This window comes from Hyperolius riggenbachi, chromosome 9, assembly GCF_040937935.1.
Source record: "Hyperolius riggenbachi isolate aHypRig1 chromosome 9, aHypRig1.pri, whole genome shotgun sequence".
In the NCBI taxonomy this organism is placed as follows: domain Eukaryota; kingdom Metazoa; phylum Chordata; class Amphibia; order Anura; family Hyperoliidae; genus Hyperolius; species Hyperolius riggenbachi.
The window spans coordinates 105,839,446-105,859,744 of record NC_090654.1 but is presented as its reverse complement, the minus strand read 5'-3'; the positions used below and the strand labels follow the sequence as shown (position 1 = coordinate 105,859,744).

The window sequence follows — 20,299 nt, the reverse complement described above, 5'->3', positions numbered from 1 at the left end:
ATATCTCGGCTTACGCTTTCCGCACACACATGACCATCACATATTCATATTTCTGAGACTAGGCCAGTTCATATGATACCAAACTTGGGCATGTTTGCATGCCCGGTTAAAAAATGGTGGGATTCCCCAAGTTCTGGTTATGCCAGGAGCCCCAATTTAATATCAAAATACTCACAAGATCCGGACCAGCAGAATGATATAACTTTCACATTTCTCACCTGAACGGTATTGCTTAAATATGCTCAAAATCCTAAACTCCATGCTTTCTTATTCTGTCTATATGGCTCCGGCCAGTCTGGGGGGAAAGCAGGTTTTGAATAGCCCCTGCTGGGATTAGCTTCCTGAACACAAGGGGTTGGTTCCTGCTTATTAGCATATCAAAAGAGCCATCCTGCTGTTAAGTTAGGCAGGGGAGAAAAAAACTTGTAGTTTAAAAAAAACAGGACTGTCAGTTCTGCTTGCTGCAATGACTGGCAAATCCGACCAAGACATCGGAAAGTCGACGGCGAATTGGCCAGATTCGCCGACGCTCCTTCCGGCTGTTCCGTGACAGCTGGGAGGAAGAGAAACTCCAGGTTGCTACAGGTAGCCCCTACACAACCAATCCAGACTCTATTGATCTGAACCGCAATCGATGCAGAGAATCGAGTGCGATCGCATTTTCTTCACGGGTGGTTCCAGGACGCGTCTGCGGCCCCGCAACCGTCCGTGACAAACCTCTGTATATTATGCTGAGCATGTGCACTTCTTTGATCAACCACGGCAAGGACTTTTCTGAGTGGAGCCCGTCCTGTTAAACAGCTTTATGGTCTTGACCACCATGCATCATCTCAGTGTAAGTTCTTATAGCCTAGGCTATCTTTATGTACAGCAATAATTTTAAGATCCTTGGAGAGTTCTCTGCCATGAAGTGCCGTGTTGAATGAGAGAGTGTGAAAGCGATAACTCAAATTTTAACACACCTGCTCCTCATTCACACCTGAGACCCTATAGCACTAATGAGTAACATTACCTTAGGAAATGAAAATGTCTAATTGGTTAGAATTGTGAAATTCTTCACTTGGGGTTGTACTCACTTTTGTTGCCAGTTTTTTTTACATTAATGGCTGAGTGTTGAGTTATTTGTATAGAACAAAAAAAAATTACACTGCTGCACACTGACTACTTTACATTGTATCAAAGTGTCATATCCTCAATGTTGTCCTAAGAGAAGATATAATAAAAAATTTCAAGAATGTGAGTGGTGTACTCATTTACGTGAGATAATGTTTTACATGTTCATTCTGTTGTTATTGTAATTTATGAGTCATAAAAACATTCAATATCCTTGACTTTTTGATTGCTGCCTTAACATCTCGGTTCCTCAGAGTGTATATAAAAGGGTTCAAGACTGGAGTGATAATAGTGTATATAAGAGCAAGGAATTTGTCATTCTGGCTGCCAGTCTGTCTGACATACACAATAAAAGAAGAACTATAGTATAAACAAGCCACTATAAAATGAGATGAACAAGTGGAGAAGGCTCTTTGCTTACCCTCAGCACCCTTAATTTTTGAGATAGTGTGTAAAATATGAGCATATAAACCTATAATAGTGATAACTGGGAAAACTACAGCAAAGATTGCCGCTAGCATTGTAGCTAATTTGCTCATGTTGTAATCGGAACAAGCCAGATTCTGGAGTGGAGCCACATCACACACAAAATGATTGATCTGGTTTGGACCACAGAACTTCATCTGAGCTGTGTAACCAGTAGTCAAGGAAGAACTTGTGAAACCACCAATCCACGGAGCCACAGCTAGTGCTGTATAAAATTTCTTTGTCATAATTGCTGAATAATGCAAAGGTTTGTTAATAGCAAAATTCCTATCAATAGTCATAGCCAACAACAAATAACACTCTGTTATACCCAAACCATGAAAAATAAATATCTGAGTGAAACATTCAAATTTAGATATCTTCTTATTGTTTGAAATTAGGTTATCTAGAAGTTTAGGAACCGTGACAGTCACAAACATAATTTCAAGAACAGCAAATGTACTGATGAAAAAATACATTGGAGTTTGTAGGGAGGGTTCAGTTCTCACTAAGAGGATGATGGTAAGATTTCCTGTGACACAGATTGTGTATGCAAGCAGAATAAACACAAACAATAATATCTGTAATTGTTTTAAACTTGAAAATGCAAGTAAAATAAACTCTTGTACCTCAGTCTGATTGACATCTCCGTTTTGGTAGGCTTTGAATACCTGTGACTGAAATATGGAAACCGAATAAAAATCTATTTCTGTTCTTAAGTTTCTAGTGTTATGACACAAACATTTTTGTCCTTCAAATCAGTGAGGGCCCTTTTCCACTATCCTGCGCTTTGCGACCTGATTTCGATCGCTAACGGATTGCAAAATTGTAAAGGTGTATTTGAATAAATGAATCCTTTCTCAAATATAGGTGCATGTCTGAAATCACTGCTTTAGTGGTCCATGTTTTATTCATATTATATAATAATCATATTTGTTAAGTCATTAAATTCAATTTTATTTTACGTTTCTTGTAAAAAAAAAAAAAAAAAAACCTTTAAACACTTCTGTGTTGCTATTGATAGTTAATAATTATAGGATTCCTCACCATGCTATCTGCAGGGAGGAGTTAAAACCTTTGTTACCACCTTTCATTGCTAAGCCAAAATGTAATGTAATGTAATGTAATGTATAGTGTTATGTACATTTGTTTCCTCTGTGTTACTCTTTGCCACATCAGGGCTAGAGCTGCTCAAATCCGATCCGGATGAAATCCGGATAGTAGCTATTCAGATTTCATCCGGTTAAACTCAAATCACCTGTGCGGGCTGGGCGGGGGGTTTAATCTTACCTATCATGACGTCTTCTTCGTCCGTCCCTTGGCGCCTCCCACGATGCGCTCCAATGCGGCGTCACGTGACTAAAAACACTTCCTCCTTCTGGGATTGGAGCGCATCGTGAGAGGCACCGAGGGACGGACAAAGAAGACGTCATGATAGGTAAGATTAAACCCCCCGCCCAGCCCGCACAGGTGATTTGAGTTTAACCGGATTTCATCTGAATCAGATTTGAGCAGCTCTAATCAGGGCTATGATCAGCAACTAACTATTGTTGTGTGTCACACTTGACAGGCTACACATTCCACAAAGGGCACTTGTTTGTTGTATCTTATTCTTTTAGACCCAGGTACTGAGTCCCATTGTGCCTTTTTACTGTACTTGTCAATTTCTTTGTGCCCTTGATTATCAGTGTAATGCTAACAATTTAATGTATTTCATTCTTACTTTTATTGCAAAAAAAAAAGAAAGAAAAGAGAGTAGCTGTTGAGAGTACATAATACACTTGACTTAGATAGTAGGACTCATTTATCAAATAATTGTTCCTCCACCAGTGCTGAATACCTGCAACCACCTGCAAACATTAGGAGGATTTACAGAGGACACCTATGTCGACCACTGGTATAGACCAATTATCATCCAGAAAAAATGGAAAGCTCAACCCTACCAATATTGATGGTGCTGTGTATAGATTGAGAGGGTACTGGAAAGAGAAAGCCACTCCATAGGCAATAACCAAAAACACATCCTTCATACTTAAACATCCTAAAAGTCAGGTTCTAATTAATTTGAAACTCCTATCTCCCCCCCCCCCCCCCCCCCACACACACACACACACACTTCCACTGATGAGGCAAGCCTGTCACTTCTAGTTTCTCTACCAAGAACAATTTGAAGGTAGAACAAGAGCCAGACCTATACCTGGTTGAGATGGTCCGATTATCTAAACTTATTAGAATCTTTCACCTAATTAGCATATGTTATTACAACAACTGTCTGAGCTACCATCTTGGTTTTCTCAATTGTAATTTCTGAAAGGTGTACCTCTGTTATGCCTGTTTTTGTTGTTGTTGTTGTTTTTTTTTTTTGTAAAATTATAAGAAATTCAATGAAAATCTATTGGAACATAAAATAAAGTCAAAAACAAATTCTCTGCACTCCTTCCATGTGTTGATAATTATTTATTGAACATTTATTATCAAACAGCACAGAGCATTGCAGCACAGGAGCTGACACATTTTCAACCCTACAGGGTCCTTAGTCGTCGCTAAAATGGCACAATGAAACACACCCGTAAATACTCCCAAAACACTCTCTTTCGTATTCCACCTACAGTAGGGGTGGTAATGATCTTGAGCCGAGCACTGCAGGTCTTCAGGTGGGATTTTAAACTAAAACACCAACTAAAAGAAATCCTCCAAAAACAATACTCCCTCAACCTCTTCAAACTAAATCTAATTAATTATTCCCAAAACAACAAAGCAAGCAAACTTCTAGCCAACCAAATCAAGCACAAACAAGCTCAAGCAAAAATAAATGCAATAATTCATTCATCCACTAAAGTAAAAACCTTTCATCCAATAAAAATAGCAGAAGCCTTTAAAGAGAACCAGAGATGAAGCACCCTCATGTATTTTATTACATTTATCAGTGGGAACATGACAGTAAACACCTACCCTGCTTTTAGTTTCATTGTTATCTGCTTAATTAGTCTATTAGTAGCTGTGATAAGAATCCACCGACTATTCAGTCGAGGTTTGACCTGGAATCATTTTAGCTGAGTCACTCTTCTGTGAAGTGTTTTCAAGCCCAAGCCTTCCCCTCTCCTGGCTTAGATTTCCTGCTTTGCATACTGAGAGCTGTGATGACTGGGAGGCGCTGCTCTGCTGAGAGAGAAGCTCTGTGGCTGTAAGATGATCCCTGTGTGCTCTGTCTGCATAGATACTGATCACTGCAGTTTCATTCCTATGAGAGACACTTCCTACAGGCAGTACATCATACCAAAATGAAAGCACACAGATGAGCCTTTCTCATATAGCCTAGACAGCACATCCAGAACACCTCATATAATCCGGAAGGAGAAGGGATATGAGCTGGCGGCCATATTTGATTTTTCCTGGAGCAATAATGGATAAAAAACACTAAAAAAGGCACACCAGAGCGGCAAAATTATCAGGTAGAGCATTTATTCTTTACAAGCTATCAACTGATATGTTTATTTTGTGTGAAACGTTCATCTCTGGTTCCCTTTAAGGACTATTACAGACAATTATACAATGTTGAATCAGACCCTAATACTCCCCAACCCAGTCTCACAAGCATCAGTTCCTTTTTGGACTCAATAAATCTTCCCAATCTTTCCCCAACACAACTCACTATGCTAAACGAACCCTTCTCCGCTAAAGAAATTATGCAAACTATACAGAAATTGAAATCTGGCAAATCCCCCGGGCCAGATGGCTTTAATAATGAGTACTTCAAAACCTTTGCCCCTATAATTTCTCCTCATCTCGCACAACTATATAACAGCTTCCTCAATAACAACCCCATCCCATCTGAGTTCTTAGAAGCTACAATCATTGTTTTGCCCAAGCCTGATAAGGACCCTGAGGTTACTTCTAATTACAGACCCATCTCGCTGCTTAATGCAGACCTCAAATTATACGCCAAATTATTAGCAACAAGAATAATGAAAGTCTCTCCTTCACTACTGGGTTTGGATCAAGTAGGTTTCACACCAGGAAGACAAGCCCCAGATGGAACTCTTCGCATGCTTAACATTCTAAAAGGGGCGGAGCTCTGTGGAAGGTCTTCTCTGCTTCTTTCCCTGGATGCGGAGAAGGCCTTCAACAGAGTTCACTGGGGTTTCATGAAACAGATTTTGGAAAGGTTTGGATTTAAAGGTGGTATATTGAATGCAATACTAGCACTGTACACGTCTCCATCAGCCAAGGTCAATGCTGCAGGTTACGCCTCTCAAAAATGTACTCTATCTAATGGCACCCGTCAAGGGTGCCCCCTTTCACCAGTAATATTCTCCTTGCTAATGGAGACATTTGCGGAAAAAATAAGATCAGATCCTCACATTCAAGGGGTGGAAATCAAGGGAACATCTCACCGTATCAGCCTATTCGCTGATGATGTTATTTTATCTTGCTCAGAGCCTCTTAAAACTCTCACGAGAATCCAAGAAATCATAGCTGAATTCTCATCTGTATCTTACTACAAACTCAATTCAACCAAGTCTACCCTACTAGGGATAAATATTCCAGACGCAACTAAAGCAATGATAATAGAAAAATTCTCATATCAATGGGCCACAAATTCAATAAAATTCCTGGGAATCTCTCTCCCACGAAAATCATCAGATCTTTTTAAGAGCAATTATGTTCCTTTGGTCTCACTACTCCAAAAAGAACTTCAATCCATGTCCAAATATTATCTGTCATGGGCAGGAAGAACTGTTGCTTTTAAAATGTTCACTCTCCCTAAAATTTTATATGTATTTAGGACAATCCCGATTCCAGACAAGGCCTCGTTCTTTAAAGATCTCAACAGACTTATAAACTCTTATGTTTGGCAAGGCAAAACTCCCAAAATCGCTCGTCATTTTATGGTACTAGCCAAAAATAAAGGAGGAATGGGCCTCCCCTGTGTACAAACATATTACAATGCGGCCATATTAGAAAATATTAAACACTGGTGGGATTACACTACAACTAAAACTTGGGTAAAAATGGAATCAAATGACCTATTCTTTAAGAGACACTCTAGCCGCCATGATGCTAGGTTATAAGCCCCCCTCTCATAACTTCCCAAAAATAAATGCTACATTAAAAGCGTGGGAACATTTCTTGAAATTCCCTCCGAACTCTCACAAAAACCTGCTCGCACGTCTCCCAATCAGCTGTCTATCCTTGTTCTCCCCCCATTTAGACACCTCACCCTGGTCAAAAGCAGGGATTAATACAGTTAACGACTTATTTCTCAAAGGCACAATCCAAAAATTCAACTCCCTACAAACTAAATTCAATCTCCCAGATTCTCAACTGTTCACCTACCACAGAATTTACCACATGATAAACAGTCGCTGTCTGACACTCCCAAAAATACCTTACAAAATTTACAATCTTTTAGAATCTCATTCGGATAAAAAAGGCATTATCTCAATATGGTATGAGACAATGAGCCCAGATCCCGACAAGACCTTAACCAAATACTCAGATGCATGGACAAACGATCTAAAACTAGAAATATCTCCATCAGATATACAAAACTCAACTAAAAAGCTACTACAATTCTCAAAGTGTAACTCCCACTGGGAAGCACACCAAAAAATAGTCTCAAGATCGTACCTCACACCTAGAAGAGTAGCGTCTTTCTCAACACTAGCCTCTCCACTGTGCTGGAAATGCCAAAAACAGATTGGAACATTACTTCACATGCTTTGGGAGTGCCAATTAGTGAGAACACTCTGGGTCAAAGTAGAACAATTCCTAAAAACAGAAATCTCCCCCAGTTTTAAACTGTCCCCAGCTTTGGCCTTACTGCTCATTGGAATAGATGACATACAAGTTAATCGCCAACCATTAGTAGCTCATATTATGATGAGCGCAATCTCACTAATAACTGCGGCCTGGAAATCCACTGAGGAAATCCCATTCACCAAGCTGCAGGCTAGGACCCGCAGCAATTTTAAAATGGAAACAGACATTAGAAAACGATTAAACACAAACCACCTATATTATCATGTCCCTAGCTTATGGTGCAATAAATTCAATTAATCAAATCTGTCTAAATAAAAATCACCCGTCTCAAGCTTAAGAGCATTAACTCAACCCCAAATCCATAAACAAATAAGAACTCCACGAATTAGTGGTCTACCCAACCAAATATGCCCCGAACTGACCCAAAAATTACAAAATATCAATACACTGGCGGACTGCCCTTGCGGCTCTGCGTTCGTCCAGTACTCTTGTTGACACTCTCAGGTGTTCTGCCCAGAGTGGCCATGTAAAGAACACACGAGAGCATCACCAACCCTAATGTAGTAACACCCACGACCATTACACAACACCCAGATCGGGACCAATACTTATCAATATCTATCAATATTAATTTATCCAAGGCAACACTACAGCCTCAATATAATAGGTGCTACCAGACGAGGTCTCAACCCATGTTATCATTTCTCTTCTTATGCTATAGTGAGCAAGTTAATTGTTATGTTAAACTAGTAGCCCTGGTATTCCACCCCTATCCTCCCCACTAACCCGTCACTTAATTGAATAAGCGTCATATGATTTCAGGAAGATACAAGTGGGTAAATGACAAAATGTGAATGTCTCCATATATCATGACGGCTACGCAGCTATGCTTACATGTGTCACAATATCTAGACACCACATATCAGATGTTGTAGTTATTAGAGTTTATAGTGTTAAATTAAGCTTCATAGCAAAAAGTATATCTATAAGCTGTATTAATACGGAATTATTTGTATTGCAATCATTTCAATGTCAACATTCTTTTCATTTTTATGTCAAACAGTTGTCTTTTCATCAAAATGTTTTCTTATCCTGTGATATGCTATGAAACTGAATAAAAATATATATATATATAAATAAAAAAATTTCAGGTGGGATGTTAACTTATTTGTGAATGCTTCTAGGTCTCTGGTATCAGATTGGTTTCTTTGTGCTAGAGTTATTGTTTAATTCTCTACATTATTGTGCTTTTTCCTGTTTCCTATAAAACTCTGAGTACATGAATGTTCCATGTTTTAGGGGGAGTGCCTATCTTGACATTTTTGTATGAATTTTGTTACTATAAGGGCATCTAGTACATAGCATTTGCTTTTTTATACCTGTCAGTTTATATGTATGTATTGCTATCCTATTCTATGTAATCCTGTACTTCCACACATCCTGTGAGTATCACTTAAGTGTCTGTTTCATTGTGCCATTTTAGCTACGACTAAGGACCCTGTAGGTTCGGAAACACATCAGCTCCCATGCTGCCATACTCTGTGCTGTTTTTTACTGGCATAGACCAATCCTAAAGGATATTAATAGCATCATAGATTTAAGACAGCTGAGTCCTAAACTCATGATCCTGTGTGGCATCATGTTCAGGTTTAGTCAAATGTGTTTCTTTTAAGAATAGTTTTGAACATAATGAATAATTTTGGTTTCATAAAAATTAATGTGATTTTCGCAATTACGATTCTGATCGTAATTAAGATTTTTGTGGGTAATATTGATTTTGCATGATTTTGTAATTTTGTGTAATTTCCTTACATGTGCACTGAAGTCTACGAGGCATAAGAAAACAAATTTTTCTATCTGAGAAAACACATTTTCACATAAATATATTAAAGTTTGTGGGCAAGTTCCGCAGGATCCTATGCGTATCGTTCCCTCATACACAACTTATGTGATGCATTCCACCACTCACTACCGCATGTCCTCCTTCCGGCCGTAAGGAGGAAGTGCGGTACTGAGTGGTGGAACGCATCACATAAGTCATGTGTGAGGGAATGATATGCATAGGATCCCGTGGAACTCTGGGTAAGTTAACCCCTCATTTCCTGTGCTCACACCTGGGGTAATCAAGCTTGATTACCATTTTATTTCTGAGTAGTTACGAACTCGTAACTACTTGGAAGCCCATATCTGCAATAAAAATATTAATAGTGAAAATATTACTTTCTCTTGAAATGCATCACATAAGTCGCGTGTGAGGGAATGATACACATAGGACCCTGCAGAACCTTGGGTAAGTTAACCACCCGTTTCCCATGGTCACACCTGGGGTAATTAAGATTTTGAATCTGAGTAGTTACAAACTTGTGATTACTCGAAAGCCCATCCCTGATTATTATTTTTTATTTAATTATTTTTTTGCAAATTCAATAGTAAATTCTATCCCATAAAGCTGAGTGATTATAATTGGTGTTTTAATCCTTTCATGCATGAGAAGTAGAAGTTCATATTGCTAACATTTTACAGGTTACATAAAAAAAACTACGCTTGGTGAAATTTGCCTTCTTAAAACAGAAGGAAATTTGCAATAATTCAGCTATAAGTGAACATTTGTGGTTACTCACAATGCACCACTACTGAATATGCAAATTATCCCTTTTTCGCCCCTGTAAGCAAGGCAAGCATCCAGAACCGCTGGTGTATAGCAAGCCTATAGCTTTAAATATTACACAGTCACACCAACCCCACATGTAGACAGCCTGTTTCGGGCTTTTGGCCCTCCTCAGTACATGGCAGGGATTGATATGGCTGTATAGGATAGGGCTTCGACCAGTATACCAGTGTAACCAAGCAGCTCAGGGTGACCCAAACCACTAAAAGTCCCTGATAAATAAATCATGCGGAACCTGTCCAGAACAGAGTCCAAGGCAGACACTGTGTAAGATTCACTATTCATGTGCATTGTGAGAGACATGAGCTGCTGTATTAAGCTGTGTCCAGAGTCTGCCTAGCAAAAATTTGACTATAGAGTAAAAATAGTCTGCATGTATACTTTTGTCATGATGCACTACTTAACTAAAGTGTAATGATATAAAAAAAAATAACCTTTTGCAATAATTATGTAACAAACGTTGGAGAAGCAGTTGCGGTGAACAGCGCTACCACCGCAGCTGCCTCCAGCTCTGTGCCTAGCAATCTATCTGTGCCTCGGGCGTCTAGCACGCTGAGGACGGGTTTGTCAGTTGCACATAAGGTCGCCTTATCGCGTGCGCGCACGCACACACAGGACCTTTATGCGGGGAGGAGGCGCGTCAGAGGAGACACTCGCCGCTCCTCATTGGCTGAGAGGAGTAGGCGTGACGGAGGGGTCTCCTCTGCTTTATAAGCCAAGCTGAATCACTAGCAACTTGTCTGCTGTTGCGAATACTTGGTGTTAGCGCTCAGACCTTAGATAGTTCCGGTGTGCTTTGATCCGGGAGGAAACTGGGGATTTCACACAAGATAGGAATTGTTTGATAGCTAATAAGATTATTCATTACTGTGTTATTATCTGTGCATGACTCTGGCTCGTTCTGACTAATTTTCTGCTCAGTGATTCTGTACCTCTGCCCATCTGATCTTGCTGCCGACTCTGCCTGTTTAAACCTTCTTGTCTCTGCCTTCCGATTTTGTACTGCATCTGTCTGTCTGTTGCCAACCTGATTAGTCTGACCACTCTACGCTCACCAGAGGGCACTTGACTCTGGTGAGGGGCGCTGTACTGTTAGTACCCACCAGCTCCTCTGGTGAGGTATAGCTAAACCTATCAGTACTACTGTTGCACCAATCATTATACTTGCTATTGCTGTCACATCAGCTGTCTGATATACCTGCATTATAGGTAATTCTGCAGATCACCATATAATCAGGTATATATCTGCATTATAGGTGATACTGCAGATCACCTAATAATCAGAATTCTGTTTCTTGCTGACCCAAATTGTTACAAATTAAAAAAAAAAAACTGTGTTCTCAAAGTATTTCCTGCATCTGCCTGAGATTCCTGGTCTATGACAAGACCATTATTCAAAATACACCACCCCTCCAATTCTGCTACATGCTATTCTTCCTCTCTGCAGTTTTCTTTGAACACATTATGGTTACTGAGACTACCCATTTTTTACATGAATCTATAAAAATGAGCTTTCTCGTTACATAAAGTGGGTTGGAAAAGTATTCGGCCCCCTTGAAGTTTTCCACATTTTGTCACATTACTGCCACAAACATGCATCAATTTTATTGGAATTCCACGTGAAAGACCAATACAAAGTGGTGTACATGTGAGAAGTGGATCGAAAATCATACATCATTTCAAACATTTTTTACAAATCAATAACTGCAAAGTGGGGTGTGCGTAATTATTCGGCCCCCTGAGTCAATACTTTGTAGAACAACCTTTTGCTGCAATTACAGCTGCCAGTCTTTTAGGGTATGTCTCTACCAGCTTTGCACATCTAGAGACTGAAATCCTTGCCCATTCTTCTTTGCAAAACAGCTCCAGCTCAGTCAGATTAGATGGACAGCGTTTGTGAACAGCAGTTTTTCAGATCTTGCAACAGATTCTTGATTGGATTTAGATCTGGACTTTGACTGGGCCATTCTAACACATGGATATGTTTTGTTTTAAACCATTCCATTGTTGCCCTGGTTTTATGTTTTGGGTCATTGTCCTGCTGGAAGGTGAACCTCAGCCCAGTATCAAGTCTTTTGCAGACTCCAAGAGGTTTTCTTCCAAGTTTGCCCTGTATTTGGCTCCATCCATCTTCCCATCAACTCTGACCAGCTTCCCTGTCCCTGCTGAAGAGAAGCACCCCCCGAGCATGATGCTGCCACCACCATATTTGACAGTGGGGATGGTGTGTTCAGAGTGATGTGCAGTGTTACTTTTCCGCCACACATAGCGTTTTGCATTTTGGCCAAAAAGTTCAATGTTGGTCCCATCTGACCAGAGCACCTTCTTCCACGTGGTTGCTGTGTCCCCCACATGGCTTGTGGCAAACTGCAAACAGGTATTTTTATGCTTTCTGTTAACAATGCCTTTCTTCTTGCCACTCTTCCATAAAGGCCAACTTTGTACAGTGCATGACTAATAGCTGTCCTATGGGCAGAGTCTCCCACCTGAGCTGTAGATCTCTGCAGCTCGTCCAGAGTCACCATGGGCCTTTTGACTGCATTTCTGATCAGCGCTCTCCTTGATCGGCCTGTGAGTTTAGGTGGATGGCCTTGTCTTGGTAGGTTTACAGTTGTGCCATACTCCTTCCATTTCTGAATGATCGCTTGAACAGTGCTCCGTGGGATGTTCAAGGCTTTGGAAATCTTTTTGTAGCCTAAGCCTGCTTTAAATTTCTCAATAACTTGATCCCTGACCTGTCTTGTGGAATTCCAATAAAATTGATTCATGTTTGTGGCAGTAATATGACAAAATGTGGAAAACTTCAAGGGGGCCGAATACTTTTGCAACCCACTGTATATTGCATGCTATAAATTCATAATTTAATCCAATTCACATTTTCTCCAAGTTTTCTCCTAGGTGATACATCTTATCAACAAAATGCCCTTTAAGGCCTCGTTCACATCTTGGTAAAAAACGCATGCGCTTGTGCGCGCTTTAGTGCGCGGTTCTGTGCGTTGCGCTGCGCTTCTTTAAAGCACGTTTTGCTTACTGTAGCAGCAGCAGTTGTCAATAAAACTTTGTTTTTGTATGTAAATGTATTTTTTTCTCCAATTAGGGGTAAAAAATGCATGCGCTTCTATGCGATTGTACGCGCTTCTATGCGCTAAAAAAGCGGACCCATTCACTTGCATTGCTGTGCGCTTTACAGCTCAGCACACAGAATTGCATGCAACACTACGTTTTTGTAACGCTGCTCAGCGCAGCGCATAGATGTGAACCAGCTACATTTAGTTACATGGAAAAATCAATACCTTGCTGATCGCACAGGGCAGTGCGCTGTGGAAAGCACACAGAAACGGCCCTAATGTGAACGAGGCCTAAGCCAAAAGCAAGCAAGAAAATGCTCAAATATTTTTGATAGTACTTTTTAACCTACTCTTTTGAGCTTTTGCAATTGCAGAGTGCAGAAGAGTACATTTCAACAGAAGATTAAAAATGATCTCCTAGGAAAAATTAGGAGCAAACATGAATTGTGTAAAGCCCAAAGGGTTACTTTTCATTTATAATAAATACATGGAAAATGTGCACACAAACTTCACATTTTAATACAACGGTATTGACTCTTTTTTAAGCCCACATGTGAATAAATAAAGCTTTCACTGCAGATCCAAAACTGTAACATGAAACACTTGACACTGGTGTCGTTTGTATGAATCATCACAAAACACTTCAAAGCTAAATGTTTAGAATGGTTTAAACATACTAGAGATTTTGCATCCATAATATAAGAGAGAAAGCAGAACAGTGATGATAATAATATAACTAAAGATATGTCATTATTTTCCAAACAACAAAATAGTTGTAGAGCGTCTTTAGTAAAAATGTGTTATCCTCTAATTGTACATAAACACAGATATATTTATACATCCAGTGTTTGTGAAAAGAAACCAAGGAAATCCCTATAGAACAAAAAAGGAAGGAGGATTAATTTTCTGCAAACCTCAGTCGTATCCAATTAAAGAGACACTGAAGCGAAAAAAAAATTATGATATTATGATTTGTATGTGTAGTACAGCTAAGAAATAAAACATTAAGATCAGATACATCAGTCTAATTGTTTCCAGTACAGGAAGAGTTGAGAAACTCCAGTTGTTATCTCTATGCAAACAAGCCATTAAGCTCTCCGACTAAGTCTTAAGGCCCATACACACGTCGGATTTTTGCGAACGACCCGTCGTTTGAACGTTCCGTCGTTCAGTCGTTCGCACATCAAATCCGACGTGTGTACAAACTATCGTTCGGGTGATAAGACTGGTTTCCAGCGAAACCAGTCTTATCACGCGAACGATAGTCAGTACACACGTCTGATTCCGCGTGCGAACGACTAAACGACGGGACGTTCAAACGACCCGCCGTTCAGAAAAATCCGACGTGTGTATGGGCCTTTAGTCGTGGAGAGGGCTGTTATCTGACTTTTATTATCTCAACTGTAATTGAACTGTTTACTTTTTCTCTGCTAGAGGAGAGGTCATTACTTCACAGACTGCTCTGAAAGACTCATTTTGAATGCTGGGGCCCATATGCAATTCACTTTTTCTCCTTAGTTTTCTCCAAGTTGACATTTTTTAACTTTTCAATAAAATGCCTTTTAAGCCACCATAAAGCAAAAAAATGCTCAAAATAATTTTGATAGTACTTTTTCAACTTCTTTTGGGTACATTTTTAGTTGAAAAGTGCTGGAAAGTTATTTTAAATTGAAAATGAAAAATTATCTCCTAGGAGAAAACTCAGGTGAAAAAGTGAATTGCATATGGGCCCGAGTGTTGTGTAATCTGCACATACTGTATTATAGAATGATGCAATGTTAGAAAAAACACTATATACCTGAAAATAAAAGTATGAGAATATTTTCTTTGCTGCTAATCTTCTAGTAATTATTCATAGTACACAACCAATTCACTATATCATATTTTTTTTTTCGCTTCAGTGTCTCTTTAAGAATAGGAAATGTAATCATTCATTATAAATCTTAGACTGATATTATAATGTTGAAATTTGCCTTCTGTAACATGTTTAAAAATGTACTAAATGCAAAATTATACCTCCTAAATTATCATACTTCTGAATCTGTAAACATTATTAGGTAAATCAACTTACCATGTATACTCGCCCTCCATGAACCTAAAACACTCGCCGAACCGCACCACAAGTGTGTTGGTTTTCCCCGCTGTCACTTCTCTGTTACTTCTTTTGCCCTTTATAGGCAGTTACAGGTGTCCCTTAGCATTAGGTTGCCAGAGGTACCCTCAGTATTAAGTAGTAGCTACTAGTGCCTCAGACTGAAGGAATATCTCATCAGTGGAATGCTGAGAGCTGGGTAAGTACCCTCTCATTTATGCCCTGCTTGGGACTTTTGCATAGGGAAAGAGGAAGGGGGGCACTCAAGGAGGGGAGTGAGCCACCTGTACATCATCAGGCGCCTGTAGGCATGTGCCTACAGTGCCTTATGGTAAATCCGGCCCTGTCTCCTCCTATATTATTTACTTTACAACCGGTGCCACATAAGCAGATGGAGTATTGGGAGATGGATGTGGATATGAAGGGGGCTGGTAAGAGAGTGAGACAGATAACTGGCATTTGAATGCAACCTATGACCCGATGTTTTACTATATCCCATCCTAGTATGCTTTCTGCACTATCCTACATAGGTAAAGCATCATGTAGCAAAATAGTTTGGTGGACGTGGCTATAATTGTAACATGACATGGTGATACGTGCGTATAGATGTGGCTATACTTGGGCAATATGGCTATATTTGTAGGGGGCATGGTACAGTTGTTGGAGGACATGGCAAGTATGTCTCCTGCTGCAATCCAAATTTGATGTTCCACAAGGTAATCTATAATTGTGTCTTTGAAATTAAGACAAGCTCATGCACTCTGAATCACATATGATGTCACTGAAACTTCAACATTAGCAGCTGGGAGGTGGGTTTAAAGGAATACTATCAATGTATTCATTTATTTTGAAATGCTGTATGTTGTAGCACACATTAGGGCAAGTACTAGGAGCAATTTGATTCTTCACACAGCTGTTCCTCTCAGCTGTAAAATCCTCTGTCAGTTTTGGCGTCAGTGTTGGATACAAAATGTATCTAAATACTGGGCTCCCAGAGGGCTAGACCATGTCTCTGCACAGGGGAGTTGCTATCAACTCCTCAGTTTATAGTTTAATTATCACCTTGCTGAAATAATCTTGTTGATATGGTGGTAAGGGGTTAAAGATTCTAGCAATGTGTGTTTATTATCTTTGCTTCTCTTGACTGATAAAGATACTAATAATGCTAATTGTAGACAGTGGTCTGCCCCTCTCAGCAGCTTGTAAAGTGGATGCAGCCTGGAGTGAATCACCTCAAGCAGGCAGCCAGTCTGAGTGTAAACACAGACTAGTGTTATAGCTAGTTATATTCCAGCAATATTACAGCTCATTTAGTTACCTGTTACCACCTCAGATCAGCCTGTTTCTCCTCATGTCTCCTGCATGCTGTGAGTGACACAGTGAAATATATTTGTGAGCTGTGTGACAGAGTAACCAAGCAGCTCAGGGTGACCCAAACTACTATGAGCTGTGTGAGAAATGAATTTTTAAGCAGGGATAGAGGGAGAGAGACCTGGGTGAATAAATAAAGTGCCCCTAGCACTAGTGGTAATGTGTACACTAATATAGAGTATTAAAAAAAAAAGTTGTTTCTATCGATAGTATTCCTTTAAGTCAGGGTGGCAGGATGAACTAATAGCCACTATCTTCTTTGAGCAGCTAGAGGCTGCTGGGACTTGTAGTTCCACTGTGATTGGTCCATGTTGTACTGTATAAAGGTCTGCTCTAGTCTAATGTTCCTTAACCATGATAGTGGTTGGTTAGTTAGTTAGTTAGTTAGTTAGTTAGTTGGCTCTACTGCTGGGTGTGTTCTGGATTGCCTTTTGTTACAACCCTTGATTGATCTCCGATGTATGTTGGATTTCAGCCTGTCCTGAGCTCTGGCTTGACGCTACATTTGTGTCTGATCCTTAGTTTATTCACCTGGTTACTTGCTTTTCTGTGTTTGACCTCTTGCTTGTTCTGGACCTCAAGCTTGTTTGGCTACTGAATTCTTAGTCATCTGACCCTGGTTTAGACTTTGGCAATGATCCTGGACTCTATCTCTCTGTTTGGCTATTAGGTATGTCATTGGCTCCTCAGATCCTATATCTTGCATGCTAAGTCCTGGGGAAAACTGAAGTAAGGTAGATGTCTACAATCCCCTGTTGAAGTGGGGGTTTGGCAATAGGTGAAGAGTATGTTGGAGTTTGCCATATAGGGTCTGAAGGGAAGTTGGGGATTGCCAGAGAGCCTTACAGCAATACAATGTTGTACTGGGCAGTGGCATATCTAGAGGTTTGCAGGCATGGCTCGTGCCATGGGTGCCACAGTCCATGCCTGCTCCCACCTACCTTATGTTGCTGCAGTGGAATCTTGCCACATGGTAAATGCATCACTGAGGCCCAGGGGTGTTGCTAGCCCTAAAGATCAGTGTCACATGCTCCGGATCTGATCTACGATGCCCAGGATGTCCCCCAGGCAGAGCCAGGCAGCGGGCAGCAGTACTCACCTCCAGCTGCTTGGCCTCCAGATTCTGAAGACATCTTCGCTTCTGGACTTCTCCCCTTAGTGTCTGCGAACATATCAGAATCTTGAGCTCCTAGCGTCTGATTTTCCGATGCTATGGGGAGAATCGCCAGCTACAAAGGATGTCTCCAGACTTGGAGAGCGAATGGAGGATATGAGTAGTTCCTCCTGCTTTACTACTATGCTGGAAAGGGGTGGTCATGGGGATGAAAAAGGAGTAGGGATGGTCGCTGGATTTCGCGGAATTGTAAATTCCGTGATTCCGTCCGGAATTAGGTGATTGCGGTTCCGAAATGACGGAATGGAATTGCTATAGCGCTAAAACGGAATTCCGCGGAAAACTGTAAAATTCCGCAGAATTTTACGGAATTCAAATTTGTTTCCCCACCAAACTGATTTCTGCTTGATTACAGGTATTTCTACTCCATATACTTCCTCCCTTCCCCCGGAGGGAGGAGGGTCTCGTCTTCCAGAGAATTGTAGGATTTCAAAGGCCAGCTTACATACCTTGGCCGGGAATTGAACCAAGGTCTGGGTGCATGGTAGGTAGCTCTCTTCACCACTATACCACCACCAACACTACTAGCTGAAGCCAGCCTAGCATGTACCATTATGATATATCCAAGAGAAAAATTAGCTTGCTTAAGGATTTGTAGCATGTCAAAAGCCAACCCACATTGGCCAGCAATAGAACCCAGGCCTCCCGCTCTGTAGGCTGCTATCCTAACCATTATACCACCAACACAGCACACTACAATGCTACATGCTGAAGCCAGCCTAGTATGTACCATTGTGATATATCCAAGAGAAAAATGAGCTTGCTTAGGAAATTGTAGGATTTAAAAAGACAGCTTACATACATTGGCTGGGAATCGAACCCAGGTCTAGTGCTCGGCAGGCTGCTATCCTAACCATTATACCACCAACACAACACACTATGATGCTACATGCTGAAGCCAGCCTACCATGTACCATTGTGATATACCCAAGAGAAAAATGAGCTCTCTCTCTCTCTTTCTCTCTCTCTCTCTCTAGGACTTGATGCCATTGAACTGAATTTTCAGCTTAAAACCATCAACGGATACCAGCAGAATTTCACAGGCAATTTCGGAATTCCGCCAGATTGAAAAAGCAATTCCGTTCCGACCAAACGGAACGGAATGACCAATTTCCGACTAAAATTGCAAAAAATACAATTCCGTGGAAAGCGGTGACCATTCCTATTAGAGAGAGAGAGGGAGAGAGAGATGAATCTACCTGGCTATCTGGGGTTCTCTTCAGGCAACTGTTGAACACAAAAGGCAAGGCCATGCCTGGGTGGGCTTGAACCACCAACCTTGCAGTTAACAGTCAAACGCGCTAACCAGTTGTGCCATAGAGACTGTGTACCACAAAGACTGTGCATGCAGTTGCTGTTGAATGATTTTATGGAGATGTATGTGTGTCTTTTGGAGGAAGGAAGGAAGTCTGCTCCAAGAAGTTTCAGCATGTAGTGTTGGTGGTATAATGGTTAGGATAGCAGCCTACCGAGCACTAGACCTGGGTTCGATTCCCAGCCAATGTATGTAAGCTAGCTTTTGAAATCCTACAATTCCCTAAGCAAGCTCATTTTTCTCTTGGATATATCACGATGGTACATGCTAGGCTGGCTTCAGCATGTAGCATTGTAGTGTGTTGTGTTGGTGGTATAATGGTTAGGATAGCAGCCTACAGAGCGGTAGACCTGAGTTCTATTTCTGGCCAATGTGAGTTGGCTTTTGACATGCTACAAATCCTTAAAGGGAACCTTAACTGAGAGTGATATGGATGTTTCCTGTTAAACAATATCAGTTGCCTGGCAGTCCAGCTGATCTCTGTGGCTGCAATAGTGGCTGAATCACACCCTGAAACAAGCATGCAGCTAATCCAGTCTGACTTCAAGAGAACCCGAGGTGGGTTTGAAGAATATTATCTGCATACAGAGGCTGGATCTGCCTATAAAGTCCAGCCTCTGTTGCTATCCCAAACCCCCCTAAGGTCCCCCTGCACTCTGCAATCCCTCATAAATCACAGCCACGCTGCTGACAAACAGCTTGTCAGAGCTGGCTGTGTTTATCTCTATAGTGTCAGTCTGCTGCTCTCCCCGCCTCCTGCAGAACTCCAGTCCCCGCCTGCATCCCTTCCCTCCCTGCTGATTGGAGGGAAAGGACTGGGGCAGGGACCGGAGCTATGCAGGAGGCGGAGGAGCAGCTGAGACTGACACTACAGATGTAAACACAGCCTCACAGCATGGTTGTGATTTATGAGAGAGTGCAGGGGGACCTTAGTGGGGTTTGGGATAGCAACAGAGGCTGGGCTGTATAGGCAGATCCAGCCTCTGTATGCAGATAACATTCTTTAAACACACCTCGGGTTCTCTTTCAGTCAGAGCACCTGATCTGCATGCTTGTTCAGGGGCTGTGGATAAAAGTATAAGAGAATCAGGATCAGCAGGCGATTCAGGCAACTGGTATTATTTTAAAAGGAAAAATCCATATCCTTCTCAGTTTAGGTTCCCTTTAAGCAAGCTCATTTTTCTCTTGGATATATCATAATGGTACATGCTAGGCTGGCTTCAGCATGTAGTGTTGGTGGTGGTATAGTGGTGATGAGAGCTACCTACCA

At 40.9% G+C, this 20,299-nt stretch overlaps 1 protein-coding gene across 1 annotated transcript; it reads right to left on the bottom strand.

The window, feature by feature from the left end:
* Window positions 1-1,289: 1,289 nt before the first annotated feature.
* On the bottom strand, window positions 1,290-17,673 carry LOC137533513 (olfactory receptor 2AP1-like). Its single transcript, XM_068254889.1, has 3 exons — window positions 17,640-17,673; window positions 15,536-15,597; window positions 1,290-2,255 (listed from the first exon to the last, which is right to left on the bottom strand). Exons 1-3 carry the CDS (start codon window positions 17,671-17,673, stop codon window positions 1,290-1,292), a joined length of 1,062 nt encoding a protein of 353 aa, XP_068110990.1.
* Between the last annotated feature and the right edge of the window lie 2,626 nt (window positions 17,674-20,299).

Coding starts and splice junctions, on each gene's coding strand:
- LOC137533513 (XM_068254889.1), bottom strand. CDS start 17,673: ATGTCTTCAGAATCTGGAGGCCAAGCAGCTGGAG. Junction 15,598..17,639: donor TGGAGGCCAAGCAGCTGGAG/GTGAGTACTGCT, acceptor CTCTCTTACCAG/CCCCCTTCATATCCACATCC. Junction 2,256..15,535: donor TATGTGGCACCGGTTGTAAA/GTAAATAATATA, acceptor TCCATATTTCAG/TCACAGGTATTCAAAGCCTA.